This window comes from Erythrolamprus reginae, chromosome 2 (assembly GCF_031021105.1).
Source record: "Erythrolamprus reginae isolate rEryReg1 chromosome 2, rEryReg1.hap1, whole genome shotgun sequence".
NCBI classification, from domain to species: Eukaryota; Metazoa; Chordata; class Lepidosauria; order Squamata; family Dipsadidae; genus Erythrolamprus; species Erythrolamprus reginae.
The window spans coordinates 188,733,304-188,753,408 of NC_091951.1; the positions used below are offsets into that span (position 1 = coordinate 188,733,304).

Consider the following 20,105-nt stretch of genomic DNA (forward strand, 5'->3'; position numbering starts at 1 on the left):
TACCGACTGAAAGAAGTACTTAAGAAGATAATGGACTATGTGGATATGAATAGATTAACAATGAAAATTTAAGATAAAGAAGGCTTGGAGTTTTACAAAGTTTGGGTGAAATTTTATGAATGGTTTGGAAAAAAATATATAAAGCTTTTCATATTAATTTAATATAAATGGGATAAAAGGAAATGTAAAATATGATTTGTATAACCCAGATGACAAAAATAGACAAGGAGGCAGCATTAGATAAATAAATAACACATACTGCAAGTTAAATTATAATAGAATGGAAATAGAAATAAAGATTTAGGATTGTGATTATAAGAAGCCAAAATTGAGAGAAGTCTTTCCAGTTTGTCACTTAATGTAATCAAAATTAGCCATTTGAAATAAATATTCAGAGTGAATTATTGCAAATTTGAAATGTAATTCAGGTTATTTTATTAGTCTTTATGAGATAATGAAGACATATGGATCAGCATTTTAGGTATATGTAATGTTATGTATGTTTTTTAAGGTGGAGAAAAATAAAAAAAATTCAAAAAAAAATTTGCTCATTCCAAGATCACAATAAATTGATTTCTTCCCTTTACAGGAGCAAAGAGAAACTGGGCATGTCCTTGTTGCGGTTCCTGGTCTCCTCCCCTTGGAAGCCAAAGCAAATTAAAGAGACATGTCCTACCTTTCCATCACCTCGGTTGACTTTCTTCACATGGTCGGCCATCACTAGCTTGTCGTTGGCAGTGGTTTGGAGCTTGCGGTATTTGGGGTTCTCCTTCAACCCAAGGTATTCCCCTCGGAAAGGCTGGGGAAGGCTGAAAAATCATAAAATCTGGATTGTGATCTGTCCCATTCTTGGGGAGTCAAGGCCTCTTGGTCTGGGGGGGGGCATAGGTTCGTGCTTTTCACTTACCTCTTAGGGTACAAAGTTTTCTTCCCCTTAAAAAGTTCACTGGCACACAACTTGTCCTGCAAGGCTTCTTTATCCTTTGGGGAAAGCTGCTCACGATACTTCTTACACTGTACCAGAAAGGCAAGGGAGGGGACAAAATGCAACATTCCGTCTTATAAAGTACAGAGCCCTCCCAAAAAAAGACTGAAAGTGGTTTGAGAACATTAAATACTGCATGTGTGTGTGTGTGTGTGTGTGTGTGTGTGTGTGTGTGTGAGAGAGAGAGAGAGAGAGAGAGAGAGAGATTTTTTTGTCGATTCAGCTCTGTTTCCTTTACACAGCCACAGACAACATTTCAAATTTTTGGTACCTGACCATTATGGCTGCCGATCGGTTTCCGGTCACAATTCAAAGTGTTGGTAATGACCTTTAAAGCACTACATGGCATTGGGCCAGAGTACATCCGGAACCGCCCTCTACTGCACGAATCCCAGCGGCCGATAAGGTCCCACAGAGTTGGCCTTCTCCGGGTCCCGTCGACCAAACAATGTCGTTTGGCGGGCCTCAGGGGAAGAGCCTTCTCTGTGGCGGCCCCGGCCCTCTGGAATCAACTCCCCCCCAGAGATTAGAACGGCCCCCACCCTCCTTGTCTTTCGCAAATTACTCAAGACCCACCTTTGTCACCAGGCATGGGGGAATTAGGATATTCCTTTCCCTAGGCCATTACAAGTTATGTATGGTATGTTTGTGTGTATGTTTGGTTTTTATAATAAGGGTTTTTAGTTGTTTTATTAAATTGGATTGTTACATGTTGTTTTTATCATTGTTGTTAGCCGCCCCAAGTCTGCGGAGAGGGGCGGCATACAAATCCAATAAATAAATAAATAAATAAATATAACAGTATTCAGGGTCTTGAGGAAGTTGGGAGGGAGGGAAGGAGGTGCCAATATCATGGAAGCGATAAGGAAAGGAAAGGAGCTGACAAGAACAGACTGGTTCAGTCCAGTAATAAGTGAATAAGTGAATCTTTACAATGTGGTCAATGTATCATGACTTTCCCCCCTTTCGCTAAACCAGGGGTGGGCGTTGCCAGCACATGAGGCATCCAGCCAATGGGCCGCAAGTTCGATCCCCAGCATTCATGCTAATTTTGCTTCATGGTAATTTTAAAAGACCCACCCCTCAATATTACAATATGGGTAACTTGTTACATGATAAGAATATTATACATTAGACCAGTGATTCTCAATCTGGGGGTCGGGACTCCTTTGGGGGTCAAATGACCATTTCACAGGGGTCGCCTAAGACCATGGGAAAAGCCAAATATCCCATGGTGTTAGGAACTAAAGCTTCTATTCTGGTGCTTTGGAATATTTTTACAATCCGACCAATCAGGCGTTTATAGTGGCCGTGTTCTTCTGACCTTCTTGCCAATCATCTCAAAGTTCTATTGGGAGAATTAGCTCTAGATTATGGTTGGGGGTCACCACAACATGAGGAATGTGGCATTAGAAAGGTTGAGAATCACTGCATTAGACAAATCAGTGTGTGAACGTTCTAAATTGATGAGTTAGTCAATGGGATAATTTTATATTTTTTGGTATAATTTTCCTTATTTTATGAAGGTATAAAGGTTATGTGGAAACAGTACTCAACTGTCCCTCTTGAAACAGTTGCTCCTGCACAGAAATAAAGAGCTTTTAAGCATCTTCCCTGACTCTATGTGACTTTTAGCTGTTGGACACTGAGGGGAACAAATGAGCCTGGCCTTCTGGCTAACAGTTTTCCTGATGTAGCCAGCAGGGAGGCTGTCTGGTTGCACTTCACAGCAATGCCAACATTTGGGTGGTAAGACCCAGCAAAATGCAGCCTGGACCTTTTGTGTTCCGTGTCCCTTGATGCTGTAGGGGATGGATGGGAGTTATTGGCCCGATTTGCTTTGCCTCAAAAAAGGGAACATGAAGGAGGAAATCCATTCCACCTGCGTCCCTCATCACAGGATATCGGTGAGTAGGAAATCCTTCTTTCTTACTATAGTAGTAGCAATTGCTCCCTGCCCAACTCAATCTTCTGTAATATGGATGAATAAATCTGCTTTTTAAGCATCTTTCCTGAGTATTGAACCCTGGATTGAACAAAGCAGCCAGGCATTCTAGGTGTCTACTGTCTACTATTAACCTTACTCCATTCCTAAGAGGTTTTTAAGTGGCATGCACAAGCACGTGCCTACCATCTCTGTCCTAATATTTCCTTTTATATCTATCTACCTATCTACCTACCTACCTACCTTATCTATCTATCTATCTATCTATCTATCTATCTATCTATCTATCTATCTATCTATCTAAACAAACATCTATCTATCTATCTATCTATCTATCTATCTATCTATCTATCTATCTATCTATCTATCTATCCTGTTTCCCCGATAGTAAGACACCCCCGATTGTAAGACGTATCAGGGGTTTCAGGGGGGTCGTCTAATATAAGCTGTACCCCGAAAGTAAGACATATGTCTTACTTTCGGGGAAACATGGGGGTATTGCCGCCTCCTGCCCACTTCTGCGCCGCCCCCCCTCCATACGTCACCGCCGCCTCCATCTGATCCAAATGTTGCTGTTCCTGCTGCTCCTGCTGCTCCCGTCGGCGTCTCAAGCGGATGCCGTGTTGCCCGTCCTGGCTAAGCCGGCCGGCCGTTGTCCGTCGTCGGGGAACAAGCAGCGAAGCAGCCCGGCGAAGGCTTCTCCTGCCGAAAGGCGCCCGCCAGAGACCGGTAAGCTTCGGAGACACCGGGTGGGTGGACACGTATCAAGGCCGACGTGTGCACCGGACGCGGCTGCCACGTCATGGCGGGGCCCGGACGGGGCGGGCAGGCAGGGATGCGGATGTGTCTCCATGTGTTTGTGTGTGGGGGGAGGGTGCTTCGGGCTCTTTGTCCCCCCGGTGGGTAAAAATGAAGACCCAGATTTTTCAAGAAGATTTTTTAAAATACTACTTTTTACCGGACACGGGTGTTGCGGGTTCGGGTAGGTGGGTTGGCCGGGTGGGTCTTATTTTTTCCAATATAAGACATACCCCAAAAGTAAGACATAGTGGGGCTTTTGGGGATAAAAAGAAAGTAAGACACTGTCTTACTTTCGGGGAAACACGGTATCTATCTATCTATCTATCTATCTATCTATCTATCTATCTATCTATCTATCTATCTATCTATCTGACTTTTATGCCGCCCCTCTTCGAGGACTTAGGGCAGCTTACAACATATAACAGAACAATATATAACGTCTTAAATCCAATTAATTTAAATTTATAATCTAAAAAACCCAGAAAACCATAAAAAAGAGAGTCATTCCCATTTGGTCAAGTTACTGTCAACACATTCATCGCCCAGGGGGCTAGAGTCTAGTGTCCCCAAACCTGGCGGCATAGATGAGCAAATCTCTGGGGGGAGATGATTCCAGAGGGCCAGGGCCCCCACAGAGAAGGCTCTTACCCTGGGCCCTGCCAAGTTACATTGTCTAGTTGACGGGACCTGGAGACGGGACGGGACTCTGTGGGACCTAATCAGTTACTGGGACTCATGTGGCAGAAGGCAGTCCCATAAGTATTCTGGCCCAGTGCAATGTAGGGCTTTATAGGTCATAACCAACACTTTGAATTGTGTCCAGAAGCCAATCGGCAATCAATGCAGGCCATGGAGTGCTGGATAGATATGTGCATGTCTGGGCAAGGCCACGACTGCTCGCGTGCAGGGCCGCCGATAGACGGGTACTACAGGGAGCGCGCTACCGGGCCCCGGGCAAATTGGGGCCCGCAGTCAGCGGCTCCTTGCACTGAGCTCCCGCTCGCAGCTGTCCCCTGGCTCCTGCTCGATGCCACGGTTTTCGGCGCTGTCCTGCTGGGCACCAAAGACGGAAGGCAGGAAGAAGGAGAGCTCCATTCTTCTCGCCTTTTTCCCGCCTTCCGTCTTTGGGGCACAGCAGGACAGCGCCGAAAACCGTGGCATCGAGCAGAAGCCGGGGGACAGCTGCGACGAGCGGGAGCCCCAGGAGGGAAGTACCGGCAGCGCCCCGCCCAGCTGAAGCTTCACTGGCGCACAGGCGCAGTACCGGCCCTCTCTTGCCGGCCGCCTGCCTAACCAACGGGAGCGGGACTCATTTGCAAGAAAAAGGCACGCCCAGGACTCGAAGCTCCGACGGAGCCTTTGGCAGCGCGATCCTCCCGGAATAAAGTAAAGTGCGTGGCGAAGGTCGGAGACCCTGCCGGCGTTGGGGAACGAGGCTTGGGCGGCCGGGTGCTCGCCTCATCCGGGCCCGGTCCGGCAGAGTAGTTTGCTTTTGCACCCCGTCTCGAGCTCCGTTGGTGCCAACCCGGCCCTCCCCACTTCAGAGAGAGGGGGGAGAAAGAGAGAGAGAGAGAAAGGGATAGAAAGAAAGGGAGGGGGAGAGAGAGAGAGAGAGAAAGATAAAAAGAGAAAGAGAGAGGGAGGGAGAGAAAGATATAGAAAAAGATAAAGAGAGAGGGGGAGAGAAAGAGAGAGAAAGGGAGAAAGGGAGATAAAAAGAGGGGAAAAAAGAGAGAAAGAGAGATAAAAAGAGGAAGAGAGAGGGAGGGAGAGAAAGAGATAGAAAGAGACAGAGGGGGAGAGAAAGAGAGAGAGAAAAGGAGAAAGAAAGAGAGAGAGAGAGAAAGAGAGAGGGAGGGAGAAAAAGAGAGAAAGGGAGATAAAAAGAGAAAAAAGAGAGAGAGATAAAAAGAGGAAGGGAGGGAGGGAGAGAAAGAGGTAGAAAGAGACAAAGAGAGAGGGGGAGAGAAAGATAGAGAGAGATAAAAAGAGAAAGAGAGAGGGAGGGAGAGAAAGAGATAGAAAGAGACAAAGAGAGAGGGGGAGAGAAAGAGAGAGAGAAAAAGAGAGAAAGTAAGATAAAAAGAGAAGAGAGAGAGAGATAAAGAGGAAGAGAGAGGGAGGGAGAGAAAGAGATAGAAAGAGACAAAGAGAGAGGGGGAGAGAAAGAGAAGAGAGAGACAGATAAAAAGAGAAAGAGAGGGAGGGAGAGAAAGAGATAGAAAGAGACAAAGAGAGAGAGGGAGAGAAAGAGAGAGAGAAAAAGAGATAAAGGGAGAGAAAAAGAGGGAGAGAAAGAGATAGAAAGAGACAAAGAGAGAGGGGGAGAGAAAGAGAAGAGAGAGACAGATAAAAAGAGAAAGAGAGGGAGGGAGAGAAAGAGATAGAAAGAGACAAAGAGAGAGAGGGAGAGAAAGAGAGAGAGAAAAAGAGATAAAGGGAGAGAAAAAGAGGGAGAGAAAGAGATAGAAAGAGACAAAGAGAGAGGGGGAGAGAAAGAGAAAAGAGAGAGAGAGAGAGATAAAAAGAGAAAGAGAGAGGGAGGGAGAGAAAGAGACAAAGAGAGAGAGGGAGAGAAAGAGAGAGAAAAAGAGAGAAAGGGAGAGAAAAAGAGGGAGAGAAAGAGAGAGGGAGAGAAAGAGAGAGAAAGAGAAAGAAAGAGAGAAGGGGAGAGAGGGAGAGAAAGAGATAGATAAAGTGAAAGAGAGAGGGTGGGAGAGAGATAGAAAGAAAGAGAGGGGGAGAGACAAAAGAGAGAAAGAGATATAAAGAGAAGGAGAGAGAAAGGGAGACAAAAAGAGAAAGAGAGGGAGAGAAAGAGATAAAAAGAGAAATAGAAAAAGAGAGAGAAAGGGAGAGAAAAAGAGAGAGAGAGAGAGAGAGAGAGAAAAGCAGGTGGGGGAGCACACCTATTTTGCCAGCCCTCGGATGGGCCATAGGGATCTGGTGTATGTGGAGGGAGGGGTCCCCAGCTTCTGTTCTGCAGAGGGGAAGCCAAAGCCCCCGCATGGGTTATGCAGAGTGCCAGTGTTTGGGGCAAGGTGGGGGGGTGGGGGTCTTCCTTAACCCCCATTTCTTTGGTGGGGCTAAGAGGCCTGCCTAGCAGGGCTGGTGTGTTGCTGAAGGTCTTGTCGAGGGAGACCAGTGAACCCCCCCCCTGGCTCCCATCCCCAGGGAAGGGCGTTCTGGCATCACTACCACTGGGGAGGGAGGGAGGAAAAGAAAGAGAATAGAAAAAAGGAAAGAAAGAAAGAGAAAGAAAGAAAGAAAGAGGAAGGAAGGGGATGGGGCAGGAGGGAGGAAAGAAGGAAGGAAGGAAAATAAAAAAAGAGAGAAAAAAGAAAGAAAAAGAGAAGGAAGGAAGGAAGAAGGGAGGGGGGGCCCAGACACTTAGGCTGTATGGGGCCCCAAAATTCCTGATGGCGGCCCTGCTCGCGTGGCTGCATTCTGCACAATTTGCAGTTTCCGAACGTTCTTTGAAGGTAGCCCCATGGAGAGAGCATTGCAGTAGTCGAATGTCAAGGTGATAAGGGCATGAGTATCCATTTCATGTATTCATAATCTTGTTTATCTATGTTTGAATAAATAAATAAATTTAATTAATTAATTAAAGTAGCAACACAGAATTTCCTTTGACAGCTGACATGAGAAGATTCGCGATCAGCGCAAAGATTAGATAAACAAAGCGTAATCTCATTCCAAGCCCCTTGAGAAAATGCCTGGCACTGGCCAGTGTTTAGTGTTTAGTTTGTAGAAATATAGAAAGATGAAGTGTGGGAAAAGGGAAGCATTTTCAGATTTGTTCTAGCCTGTTCCCATCCCGTTTCAACACAGAGGGACAGCTTTTCAAAGAATGCAGTGCAGCATATTAAGATTAAGCAAAGTGAGAGGAAAGCTTTCATCCTCCAACCATCCATCATAGTTTTTAGATTGAAAGACCAATGTATAGAATGAGTCAAAATTAGTGCCTAACCCTCCAGTGGTGGAATATTTTCTTCAATTCTTGATTGGTATTGGTGAGAAATTTGTAGGGGGCTGGGGGCCAACTTTGATTGATCACTGACATGGAAGGGAGGTTGTCCTTCAGGCCCAAGAAGAATTTTTGTACCTAGAAGCAGAAAAGAAGCAGAAATTGTGAGACCTGTGTTAGAAGGTTACAGGTAGTCCTTTGACTTACAACAGTTGATTTAGTCACCATTCAAAGTTACAGCATCATTGAAAAAAATGTGACAGGACCATTTTTCACAATTACGACTGTTGCAGCATCCCCATGATTATGATGATGATGATGATGATGATGATGATTATTATTATTATTATTATTAATTAGATTTGTATGCCGCCCCTTTCCGTAGATTCGGGGCAGCTCATAACACAATAAAAACAGTTTATAACAAATCTAATAATTTACAATTTAAAATATTTTTAAAAAACCATTATTAAACAGACATACACATTATGTGGTCAAAATTCAGATTTATGACCATTGCTGTGTCCCAAGGTCATGTGATCCCCCTTTGTGACCTTTGGACAAGCAAAGTCAATGGGGAAACTAGATTCACTGAACAGTTGGGTTACTAACTTATCAACTGCAGTGATTGACAATAACTGGGGCAAGAAAGGTTGTAAAATGGGGTGAATGCCACTTAACAAAGGTCTCGCTTAACAACAGGTAGGTTGGGCTCAATTGTGACGGTAAGTTGCGGACTATCTGCACTTGTATATTTTGATTACACAATGTTTATCAATTCAACACTGCTATAGAACCTAAACTGAAAGAAGCTACATACTGTCACACCTGGAATCCATTCTGAACATTGGATCTTCAGGCCTGCTACATTTAGGACTGTGGGAAACTGGGAGGAGCTGGGGAGATATATAATCAAAATAATATTCCTTTCTCTGAGTGTCAAGGTCACTCTGCCCTGCACCTTGAGGGGTGTGGCAGAGAGGCATCTCCAGTTGGTACAGTGCATTGATTGAACCATATGATAGACATGTGGTTGCCAGTGCAGGGGCTTTCTTTTGGGTGGGGAAAACACGGAAGCTTTCAGATTTGGGTTTTCCCAGATGTGCCAATATGACATCTCTAATGTAATGTATCTTTTGAGGAAACTCAAGCCTCTGACTTTTCTTTCATTACTTGGAACATCGAGACATACATAGCTTCCTTCTAGCATATTGAATTACAGCGTGCAAGGTATCTTCCAATCCTTAGCCAAGAAGCAGCCACTGCTTCCTTGCATTGACTGTTCTGGGGCTGTGTGCCAAGATTAGCTTCTTGGGTTTAAAACTATATGTTAAATCGTTCCTTCTTATTAAACTATACAACTTGTAATTCAACTTGCAATCAGCCATTGATGTCTTGCTGGCAGTTTTCCAAGTTGCAGTACATCACATACTACTAGTGAGAGCAAATGAGTTTTCATGGGTTCTTTACAGTGCATGGAGATAGTATAAGCCTAGGGTCTCTGAGTTTGCAAAGCAAAATAAAATAAGTAAGATAGCTTGTTAGAAAGAATAACTGCACACATGCAGGTACTTTCACTGATATTATTATTTAACCATTTGAATCTGGTTACTGAAAATGGTGCAGTTCACAAAGTTTAGGTCAGAGTTTTTTTCTTATATCATGCTTGTAGTTGCCAAAGACTGAATTGGCTAAGCTCTTATTGTGAGCTACAGACCGTTCTTTGACTAACTACTGGGCCTCATGTAACTATGTCTAGGCCTGTATCCTCCTATAAAGGAAAAATGGACGTCAGGGATGATGGACATCATAGTTGCCCCACTAAGTTCTGGATAACTTGTCAGCATAAATAAACATTAAGAACAAACATTTCCCAAAGCACACCCTATTATGCAAATTTTGGAAATCGTGGAGAATTGGGTAAACTCTTGTGTAACCTTGAGAGCTTCTGAAAGTCACATGAGAATGGGGCGTGTTTTTGTGTGGTCCTTGGATGCTGCAGAGGCCACATAAGAGCACTCCTCAAAGCTGCTTCAAGCATGAAGGCCTTGTGCGGCCCAGAACTCAGATAAGCAGCAAGAAAGAGAACAATTCTCAAAGGTAAGCAGCACGTGATTTATCCTTGAGGGCGCTGGGCCATGGAGACAATTGTGCTGTTTCCCCAAGGCCAAATTATTTATTTATTTATTTATTTATTTATTTCCGCCCTTCTCCGAAAACTCGGGGCGGCTCACAGGATAAAGTGTAAAAACAAAGCGTATAGAGCAAATCTAATACATTAAAAAAGTATAGCTAAAACCCCAATCTATTACTTTGGGGAATGGTGTAAAGTGCTCTTTTTGAATGTGGCGGCAGTGGTGTTAGGGCTGAGTTGCGGACCAAGATTCTACTTCAGGCCCAGGCCAAGGGCTGCCACCAAGGGCTGCTGTTTAAGTTAGCCTAGATCTTTTGTTTGGGGGTGAGAACATGTAATAAATGGAGAGACAAATTCAGTGAAAGGCTACCCAAATGTTTACTGCCCCACTGTGGGTGTGGCTTATGCAGGACGCCCAGCATTTTCTTTCAACATCTTTCAGTACAAATCAGGTGCTCTGGGGCAGAGCTCCATTTTCGCTACCCCACTGTGTGTCCCCCCCCCCCGGTCTGGGCAGTAGCCCACCCCTGATCAAATTAGGAAAGTACTGAATTTTTGATATGCTGAGCCCAAAAGGTTCTAGGTATTCAATTCCTAGACCCCCTTTTTTTCATTAGTTATGTTTCAATGGGGTTCCCCCCCCCCATTTTTTCCCCTAGTTATTTTCCACTTTGAAGTTATTCCGAGAGACACTCACCAGTCTTCGGTAAACAAAATTGGCAATATGGTCAGAGGCTCCAGAACGGAAATATTTCTTATACTCCTTCCTTGTCTGTGAGGAGGAAAAATAGGTGTTAGGAACATATTACAGGAATGCTGTAGGCTGATGTTACCTGCTCTCTGATCTTTATCTGCTAACATTTCTTATACACCAGGTGGTAAATCTGAGACTTTGTACACAAAGAATACAATTCAGGACTGAACAATTGTTTCTTCCTCATGGCTCTTGTATATAATATTTACATCTGTTATTCTTATTTTTATACTCTTGTATTTTTAAGGCTACATTCCTGCACAGTTCTAAAATTATGGAAGTAATTACCTAGTTAAGTTGTTTCCATTCTCTGGGTCATTGTGGGAATTGTACGATATGATCCTCAATTTACAAAAAACAGTTGAGGCCAGAAAGTCTATTGCTCTGTTCTGTCATTAAGAGAATCACCACTGACATTAAGTGAATCACAGTCATTAAGTGAACCCAGCTTCCCCCATTGACTTTGCTTGTTGGAGGGTCCCTGGGAAGGTTACCAACGGTAATTGCATCACTCCAGGATGCTGCAAACTTTGGAATTACATGCTTGTTGCCAGGGCAGCCATCAGGAATTTTGGGGCCCCATACAGCCTAAGTGTCTGCCCCCCCCCCCCCGTGCCATTTTAAAACTACTTTTTTAAAGTTTTTAAGAAGATGTTAGATAATCATCTGAAAATAGCTGTAAATAAAACCCGATGTTCCCAGAATTAACTTTATACATAAGATTATGATAGCAACAACTTGACCTTAGTTTTACTGGAACTATAGAATAATCATATAATAACCGCTGATGTTAGAGGCCGTATAACTATATAAAGAAGGAACTGTGAGGATAACAGTTCAAAAGGGACGGGGGTGGTGTTTGTTATGTTGTGTTGTTTTGTTGCTTGTCTTATAAAATGCAAATACAAAATTTAAACAAACAAATAAGTATATTGTAAAATGATAGATTATGTACTATCTTATTTTTTTAATGTTTACATAATAACTACTTTTTTTAAAAAAAATCATCTGTCTGAAGTAGTATAGGATTCCTGTCTAAGCAGGGGTTTGGACTAGAAGACCTCCAAGGTGCCTTCCCACTGTTATTCTATTCTAATTATCCAGGGGGTTGTGTAGTTATCAGTGGTATTAAAATAGGAGCTGTTAAAAAAAAACCAAATACAATTTCATATTGCTTCACATCTCAATATCCTTTTCGATCTAGTTTTTACGCCCATCGGTGAACGCAGGTCTGAACGAGCCCGTGGTATCCAAGTTAATTTCAAAGTACACTGCTCAAAAAAAAGTGAAGGGAACACTTAAATAACACAATATAAACTCCAAGTTGTCAATCAGTGTTGCTTCCTAAGTGGACAGTTTGATTTCACAGAAGTTTGATTTACTTGGAGTTATATTGTGTTGTTTAAGTGTTTCCTTTATTTTTTTGAACAGTGTAGATCAGGGGTCCCCAAACTTTTTACACAGGGGGCCAGTTCACTGTCCCTCAGACTGTTGGAGGGCCGGACTATTAAAAAAATGTGTGAACAAATCTCTATGCACACCGCACATACCTTATTTAAAGTAAAAAACAAAATGGGAACAAATACAATATTTAATATTTATTCTTCCTCTTTCTCTCTCTCTCCCTTTCTCTCTGTCCTTCTGTCTTTCTAATTCTCTCTCTCTCTTTCTCTGTCCTCTCTTTCTCTTTCTTTCTCTCTTTCTTTATCTCTCTTCTCTCTTTCACTCACTCTTTGTATCTCTCCCTCTTTCTCTCTCCCTCTCTCTGTCTCCTGCTTTCTTTCTCTCTCTCTCTCCCTTTCTATCTCTCTTCTTCCTTTCTCTCTCCCTCTCTATCTTTCCCTTTCTCTCTCCCCTCTCTCTTTCTTTCTCTCTCTCTTCTCTTTCTTTCTCTCTGTCCCTCTCTTTCTTTCTCTCTGTCCCTCTTTCTTTCACTCTGTCCCTCTCTTTCTTTCTCTCTGTCCCTCTCTTTCTTTCTCTCTGTCCCTCTCTTTCTTTCTCTCTGTCCCTCTTTCTCTCTGTCCCTCTCTTTCTTTCTCTGTCCCTCTTTCTTTCTCTCTGTCCCTCTATTTCTTTCTCTCTGTCCCTCTCTTTCTTTCTCTCTGTCCCTCTTTCTTTCACTCTGTCCCTCTTTCTTTCTCTCTGTCCCTCTCTTTCTTTCTCTCTGTCCCTCTCTTTCTCTCTGTCCCTCTTTCTTTCTCTCTGTCCCTCTCTTTCTTTCTTTCTCTCTGTCCCTCTCTTTCTTTCTCTCTGTCCCTCTTTCTCTCTGTCCCTCTTTCTTTCTCTCTGTCCCTCTCTTTCTTTCTCTCTGTCCCTCTCTTTCTTTCTCTCTGTCCCTCTTTCTCTCTGTCCCTCTCTTTCTTTCTCTGTCCCTCTTTCTTTCTCTCTGTCCCTCTCTTTCTTTCTCTCTGTCCCTCTCTTTCTCTCTGTCCCTCTTTCTTTCTCTCTGTCCCTCTCTTTCTTTCTCTCTGTCCCTCTCTTTCTTTCTCTCTGTCCCTCTTTCTCTCTGTCCCTCTCTTTCTTTCTCTGTCCCTCTTTCTTTCTCTCTGTCCCTCTCTTTCTTTCTCTCTGTCCCTCTCTTTCTCTCTGTCCCTCTTTCTTTCTCTCTGTCCCTCTCTTTCTTTCTTTCTCTCTGTCCCTCTCTTTCTTTCTCTCTGTCCCTCTTTCTCTCTGTCCCTCTCTTTCTTTCTCTGTCCCTCTTTCTCTCTGTCCCTCTCTTTCTTTCTCTGTCCCTCTTTCTTTCTCTCTGTCCCTCTCTTGCTCCTGAGTGGGCCGGGCCGGAAGACCCCGCATGGAGCCCTCGCGACGCCTCACCTGGGTTTTTATACCGGAGGAAGGGAGGGAGGGAGGGAGGCATTCCTTCATGCACCCCCCCCTCGCCTTCCCCTCCCTGGCCCGGAGCTCCTCCCCTTTTTAATTGCTCCAGCTATCAAAAGGGCGATTACCATCGGCTCCCCTGTCACCCGGGCGGCATTTTCTCCACGCCCCTAAACGAAGCGGGGGGTGGGGGGCTGCCAAAAGCACAGACTCCCGACCGCTTCCGAAGCGAAACTTTTTTTTCTCTTTTGTCTTGCTGGAAATTCCGGCGGCGATTCTCACCTGCTACAAGTCCCCGGGACGCCTCGGCTGCAGGTTGCAAAGCTCCCCCCCCTACACTCTCGCTGCCCCTTGAATTCGGGTTTGAATAGGTCCGGCGTGTGGGCGTGCGTATGTGGGTGAAAATAAATATAAATCGTGGACGACGCATACCATCCGTAAGAATGAAAAGGGATATATAATATATATAAATATTCTACCTATATGTGTAACATATTTTTTTCTAATAATGAAAAGGAAGGGAGACTAATCTATCTATCTCTCTGTCCATCTAGCTAGCTAGCTATCATCGCTCCATCCATCTCTCCCTCCCTCCTTCCATGCATCCATGCATCCATCCATCTATACATCCGGCGAGGGATATAGAAAAGGCTGGGACGCAGCGCGGAGCTCTCAAACGAAAGAGCCGCCGCGGTAGGGGAGTCAGTGGGAGCGGTGACTCACCAGGAGAAGACCCACGCGGCTCCTCTGGGGGCCTTGCGGAAGGCGGCGGCGGAAGCCCCCATGGCCAGCGCTGGGTGTGAGGGAGGATGCTTTCTGCGCGGGCGGAGGCCCACCCTCGCCGGAAGAGCTGCCCATCTAGCAGTCCCGCTGCCCCATTGGCCGGCAGGGGATGATGGGCAAGGGATGCCTCGGGGAAGGAGGGCAGGGCGGGAAGGGAAGGAGGGGGCTGGCGGGGGTTTAGGGAAGGGGAGCCGAGGCCAGCCTTGCAGCTCTTCGGCGGGAGGAGTCGAAAGCCACCGGGAGAAGACTGGGCTCAGCAGCAGAAGCGCCGGGCCCGCCCCCCCCATTATTCAGCCTCTCTTTGGGGTTGGGGAGTTTTTGGCGGGCGCCGGGGCCCGGGGCCCCCCAATTTTCCAATTTGCCCGGGGCCCGGGACAGCAGTCCCAGTAATACCCGTCTATCGGCGGCCCTGCTTGTTGCCAAGGGTCCAAATTTTGATCACATGACTGCAAGGATATTGTGATGGACATAAGTGCAAAGAGTGGTTGTTAGTCACTTTTCCCCCCCCCACCAGCATAACTTTGCATGGTTTTTAAACAAATGTTGTAACTTGAGGATTACATGAGGGATGACAGGGAAAAAGTGATAGGATCTCCAAAGGAAAGCATACCCTCCACCAAGCTAGACCACCAAGAACAAAAAAAAGGGATGACTATTAATCTGCATGGTACTAATGTAAATATATGCAGATGTCACTTTTGTCTTTTCTTTCAGAAAACTAAGGGAAATGTTTTGTGAATGTGGAAGTAACCTCTGCAAAGTTGCATCTTTTAATGTACCCTATAGATTCCCATAAGAGGAGAAATTCTTGGGAAAGTCAATTGGTACTCAATTTATACTATTACCATAGGTAATGTTCAGGCTAACTGTGTCACAAAAGCAAGAGTTAATTCTAATTCAGGCGGATTCTTCTGCATTCAGTAAAGAATAGTAGCTTAGGTTTTAAGCTGAACACCCTGAAAACAGAAATGCCCAACCGGCGGCTTAAACCACCGGCCGAAATTGCCCCCGGAGCAGGGGGACGCTGCTGGCGGCTCCACGGAGCCCCAAACTTCCGGTTTCTGGTGAAACTGGAAGTTCGGCTTTTGGCAGCATGCCAGGAAGGCGCGCTGCATTCTGGCTGTTAGGGGAGTTCCTGGATTGCCCTATTTAAGGACGATCTGAACAGGACCTCCTCCTTGCTGTTGCTGCCCCTGAAGCGAACACCCGCTCGCCCTCCGCTATTAACAGTGTATCCTTAGGAGGTCGCTTCGGGGCCGAATAGGAATTTTTGTGGCCTCCCCTTTAGAGGCGGCCATTTTTTTGCCTATTCCACACTGATGGTATGGATTCAATTCAATTCAATTCAATTTATTGGATTTATATGCCACCCCTCTCCGAAAACTCGGGGCGGCTAACAACAATTGGATTGGATTGGTTAGGGGGTGCGGCGCACATAGATGTCAGAATAGGCCTCCCTTTGGTCACTGGGGTTTGGCAGGTTAGGGGCGGAAATGGGCAATTAGAAGCGACTAAGCATGCTCCTTTGGGCATCCTTTTAAAGGGTGATGGACCGCCTCTCTCCAGGAACTAGAGGTTGGAACAACATCGGGGATTGGAGAGAGGATGTCCATGGGAATCACCGGATCCAATTTCCCACGGGGATTGGAGGGTGAGCTCCTCCCACATGACTAAGGGGCGTAGCCACCTTCACCTGGTTCAGCAAGGAGTTTTTGCCCAATGTTGCCAAGGAAGTTTCTGGTAGGAATTTCCCCCCTGTTAGTTTTGGCCTCTGCAGGTCCTTAGTTATGTTGAATTTAAATATTTAAATTTACGTATTTAAAGTTACGTTATTTAAATTTATGTTAATTTAATAAAATGACCCTTTATTTAATCCACAATATGTCTCAGCGTCTTTACTCCACTTCCGGGGCAATTAACTAAGGGGTATGAATAAGGGAGGGCTAATCATGGCCACTGCTTTTATATCTAGACATGTTTTTCAACCATACCTGATAACCTTTCCAGTAAGCAGAAATGGTGGTGGCAGCCTGAACTTGACATTTCTGTTGCCTTAACTCTCGCAGGAGTTTACGAGACTGTAGAGGAAAGGAAAGGATAGATAAGAAAGAAACCCAAAGGAGCCCATAGAAAAAGGGAGACAGTGACCAGGTTCCATTTTCATAGTTTGTCTTGAGGCTGTTATTATAATAATATAATAATATAATAATAATATAATAATAATAGTCTATGGAGAGGGGCGACATACAAATCTAATTAATAATAATAATAATAATAATCATCATCATCATCATCATCATCAGTCTCTAAGGTGCCATAGGATTTCTTATTTTGTAAACTGTGGCACAGTAGACCTGTCAACTAGATTTTTATTAATATTGATTGTTTCCTTAACAAATTTATCTTTTCTTTAATGTACACTGAGAGCACATGCACCAAAGACAAATTCCTTGTGTGTCTAATCACCCTTGGCCAATAAAGTATTGTATTCTGTTCTGTTCTATTTACTTTATTTATTTATTTTATTTATTTATTAATTTGATTTCCTTGTCATCCTTTTTTTCCCCCGGACGCCATCACTCTACTAAACAAATAATTCCCTCAACACTGTCAGACTTTCTACTAAATCTGCACTTCTATTCTACTAGTTTTTCTCATCATTCCTATCACCCATTTCCTCCCATGTTGACTGTATGACTGTAACTTGTTGCTTATATCCTAAGATTTTTATTAATATTGCTTCTTCATTGCTTATTTGACCCCTATGACAATCATTAAGTGTTGTACCACATGATTCTTGACAAATGTATATTTTATTTTATGTATGCTGAGAGCATATGCACCAAGACAAATTCCTTGTGTGTCCAATCACACTTGGCCAATAAAAATTCTATTCTATTCTATTCTATTCTATTGCTTATTTGACCCCTTTGTCTTTTTTAAAAAAAAAAAATTTTATTTATAAACAAAACACATACAACAAGGCAAACAAAACATTTAAAAAATTGGACAATTTGTGATATACCTGTAGTACAATTCTAACAGTGCTTCTTTCCTCTTACACAAATCATATTTACGTAATATACACCAAATCTTAGCAGTGATCTTAATCAGGTATACCTTTTTAAAAAATTTCCTTTTATATCCAAAACTCTGACCTTTACTCTCCCAGTTTCCTGCCACTTATTAGCTCTCTTTTTCTTTTTTCTTTTCACCCCCTTATAATATTTGTCCCAAGAGTTAATTCTTCCTCATCTCTATTTTTTATTTTCTTAGTAAGACTATCCATTTCCGCAGATGATATTATTTTTTTGATAGTATCTTCTTCCGTGGGTATGGTTTCATTTTTCCAATATTGTGCAATCCCTATCCTCACTGCTGTTGTTATGCGGAGAATTAAATACAATTGATCTTTATCAAAGTGCTCATGAACTATACCTAGCAAAAATAATTCAGGCTTTTTTTCTACTTTTCTCTCTAGTATATCTTCCAACCATAACTGAATTGTTCCCCAATATTTCTTGATTTTCTCACAACTCCACCACATGTGATAATATCATCCGAATTCTTTATTACATCTCCAACATCTGGGCAAATGCTTTTTATCTATTTTTTGCTAATTTTGTGGGAGTCATATGCCACTTATAATACATCTTATACCAATTTTCTTTATAAGCCGTATCTAATGTTAACTTTTTATTTCTACTGCACATCTGTTGCCATTCTTTTAAATCAATAGAGTATCCAAAATCCGGTGCCCACTTAATAGTATTTTCTTTCACTTCTTCAGGTTCCATTTTAAAACTTAATAAATAACAATACAATTTTTTAATCAATTTCTCTTCCCGGCCCAATAATGTTTTGTCTAGTGCTACTTTTGTTTCAATATTCCCCTCTCTCCTACCTTTGTCTAGTCTTGATTTTATCTGTAAAGATTGCTGCCATTCCAGATTAATCCCCTCTTCTTTCAATTATATTCTAGGTTTTAAAATCCCTTCTTCATTTGTTACTTTTTTATATGTTAGTATCTTGCCAATTTTTCTGACGTTTCGGTGGGTAATTGCATCTAAGCGAGAGAACCAATTCAGAATTCCTCTATAGGTTTGTATTTTAATTTTTAACCAAACAGACATCAGGGAATTCCTTATAAAATGCTTTGTGAAATAGCAATGAGTTAGGTGCTTTTTATCCCACAGGAAAGAGTGCCAGCCAGCATGCAGATCATGGCCTTCTAGTGTTAAAATTCTAGTATTTTCTAACATTATCCATTCTCTCACCCATATAAGAGTTGCAGAGTTATAATATCCTTGCCAGTCTGATAACCTACTATAACTCGGGTGACCCCTATGTCAATCATTAAGTGTTGTATCTCATGATTCTTAACAAATTTATATTTTCATGCACCAAAGACAAATTCCTTGTGTGTCTAATCACCCTTGGCCAATAAAGTATTCTATTCTATTCTATTCTATTCTATTCTGTTCTATTCTGTTCTGTTTACTTTATTTATTTAATTTATTTATTAATTTGATTTCTATGTCATCCTTCTTCTGAGACTCAAGGCGACTTACAATAAAAGTATTATAAACATGATAGAAATTATGTCTTGTATAGGAAACAGGCTTTTTGGGGGGGGCAAAGGGGGGAGGATTGAGCTGTTTGTTCATTTCTATTAATCTCATAGACAAGTGAACATCACATATTTCATCTAGTTCTGCCCTGAAATTCTGCAAAGCCATTTACTGTACATCTTTGCTTTGCATACATATTTTTAAAATCATAAATTACCAATATTCAGAGAATTGTATGAAAATTCATTTATTCATGCTTCTCTTTAGCATCTTCGTGAAAACTAGGAACATTAAGTTTTGAATATCTAAAAGGCAACAGGATTTGGAAGACTATATTATGTTGACTATGCTCAAAAGAACAGAATACTATGATTGCACATCTTGGAAGATTTTGTTCTATAATGGTTTGGATGTGAAATAAGGCAAATAAGGACCAATTTATGAGCACATCTCCGATTTCCTAATTACAAATGTTAACTTTGCATTTAATCCAAAATCTTAAAGTGCCTGGCTATATCCATTACACACAATTCCTTACCTTCCAACTTCGGATATAGGCTTGAATAAGAATAGCTGATGTTTTCATTTTTAAATAGTTCTTCCTTTCCTGCAAAATAAAATGTCTACTTTACTAGAGAGACAGAAAAACAGATAGTAAGCAAACCGGGTTTTGTTTGATCTGCGCCCATAGCAGGCAAAGATATTGTATGTACCGACATTTACTTAGCTTCATCCTGGCAGAATGTCTATCCCACATGTGTGTAATCGTCAGCCTAAGGATATAATGTGGCTACTGAATCCTCACCTACCCCTCCCTTGAAGACCCATTGTAATCCTGTTACTGAAATTAATCACATTAATAGAATATGGTCTGTAGCCCCTAAAATGTTGCCCTTCCCTGTTCGGTCCCTATGCTACAGTGGGGAGATGGATGCATATTCTCCGTATCTTTCCACTAAGCAAACTCAATAATTTCTAGGGGCTGCTCTCAGCATAGAAGGTAAATGCTAATAAAGAAAGTAAAGCATAGTTGGATGAATCTGGTGCTGGTCCTTATAGGCACAGACTACACAAAGACTTAAAGCTGAGCTGCCATAGAGACCTTTGCAAAACCAGAATAACAAGAGTTAGAAGCGACCTTGGAGGTCTTCTGCTTGAACTTCCTGCTCAGGCAGGAAACTCTATATACCATTTTAGACAAGTGGCTGCCAATCTCTTCTTCAGTGTTGGAATATTCACAACTTCTGGAGGCAAGCTCTTCCACTAATTACAGTAATTGTTCTAACTGTCAGGGAATTTCCTACTTAGTTGTAGGTTGCTTTTCTCCTTGATTAGTTCCCACCCA

General features: G+C 42.8%; 1 protein-coding gene across 2 annotated transcripts in view; it reads right to left on the bottom strand.

The window, feature by feature from the left end:
• The window catches only part of LOC139161561 (unconventional myosin-Ia-like), an 85,728-nt gene that overhangs the window by 31,379 nt on the left and 34,244 nt on the right, over positions 1 to 20,105 (bottom strand). Inside the window, exons 16-21 of one of the 2 annotated variants that reach the window (XM_070740849.1) lie at positions 19,299 to 19,367; positions 16,181 to 16,267; positions 10,533 to 10,607; positions 7,705 to 7,839; positions 908 to 1,014; positions 677 to 809 (exon numbers count right to left, since the gene is read on the bottom strand). In XM_070740849.1, coding sequence (XP_070596950.1) covers positions 677 to 809; positions 908 to 1,014; positions 7,705 to 7,839; positions 10,533 to 10,607; positions 16,181 to 16,267; positions 19,299 to 19,367 — 606 coding nt within the window. The remainder of the gene's footprint in view (positions 1 to 676; positions 810 to 907; positions 1,015 to 7,704; positions 7,840 to 10,532; positions 10,608 to 16,180; positions 16,268 to 19,298; positions 19,368 to 20,105) is intronic. The other variant, XM_070740850.1, reaches the window with a different exon arrangement.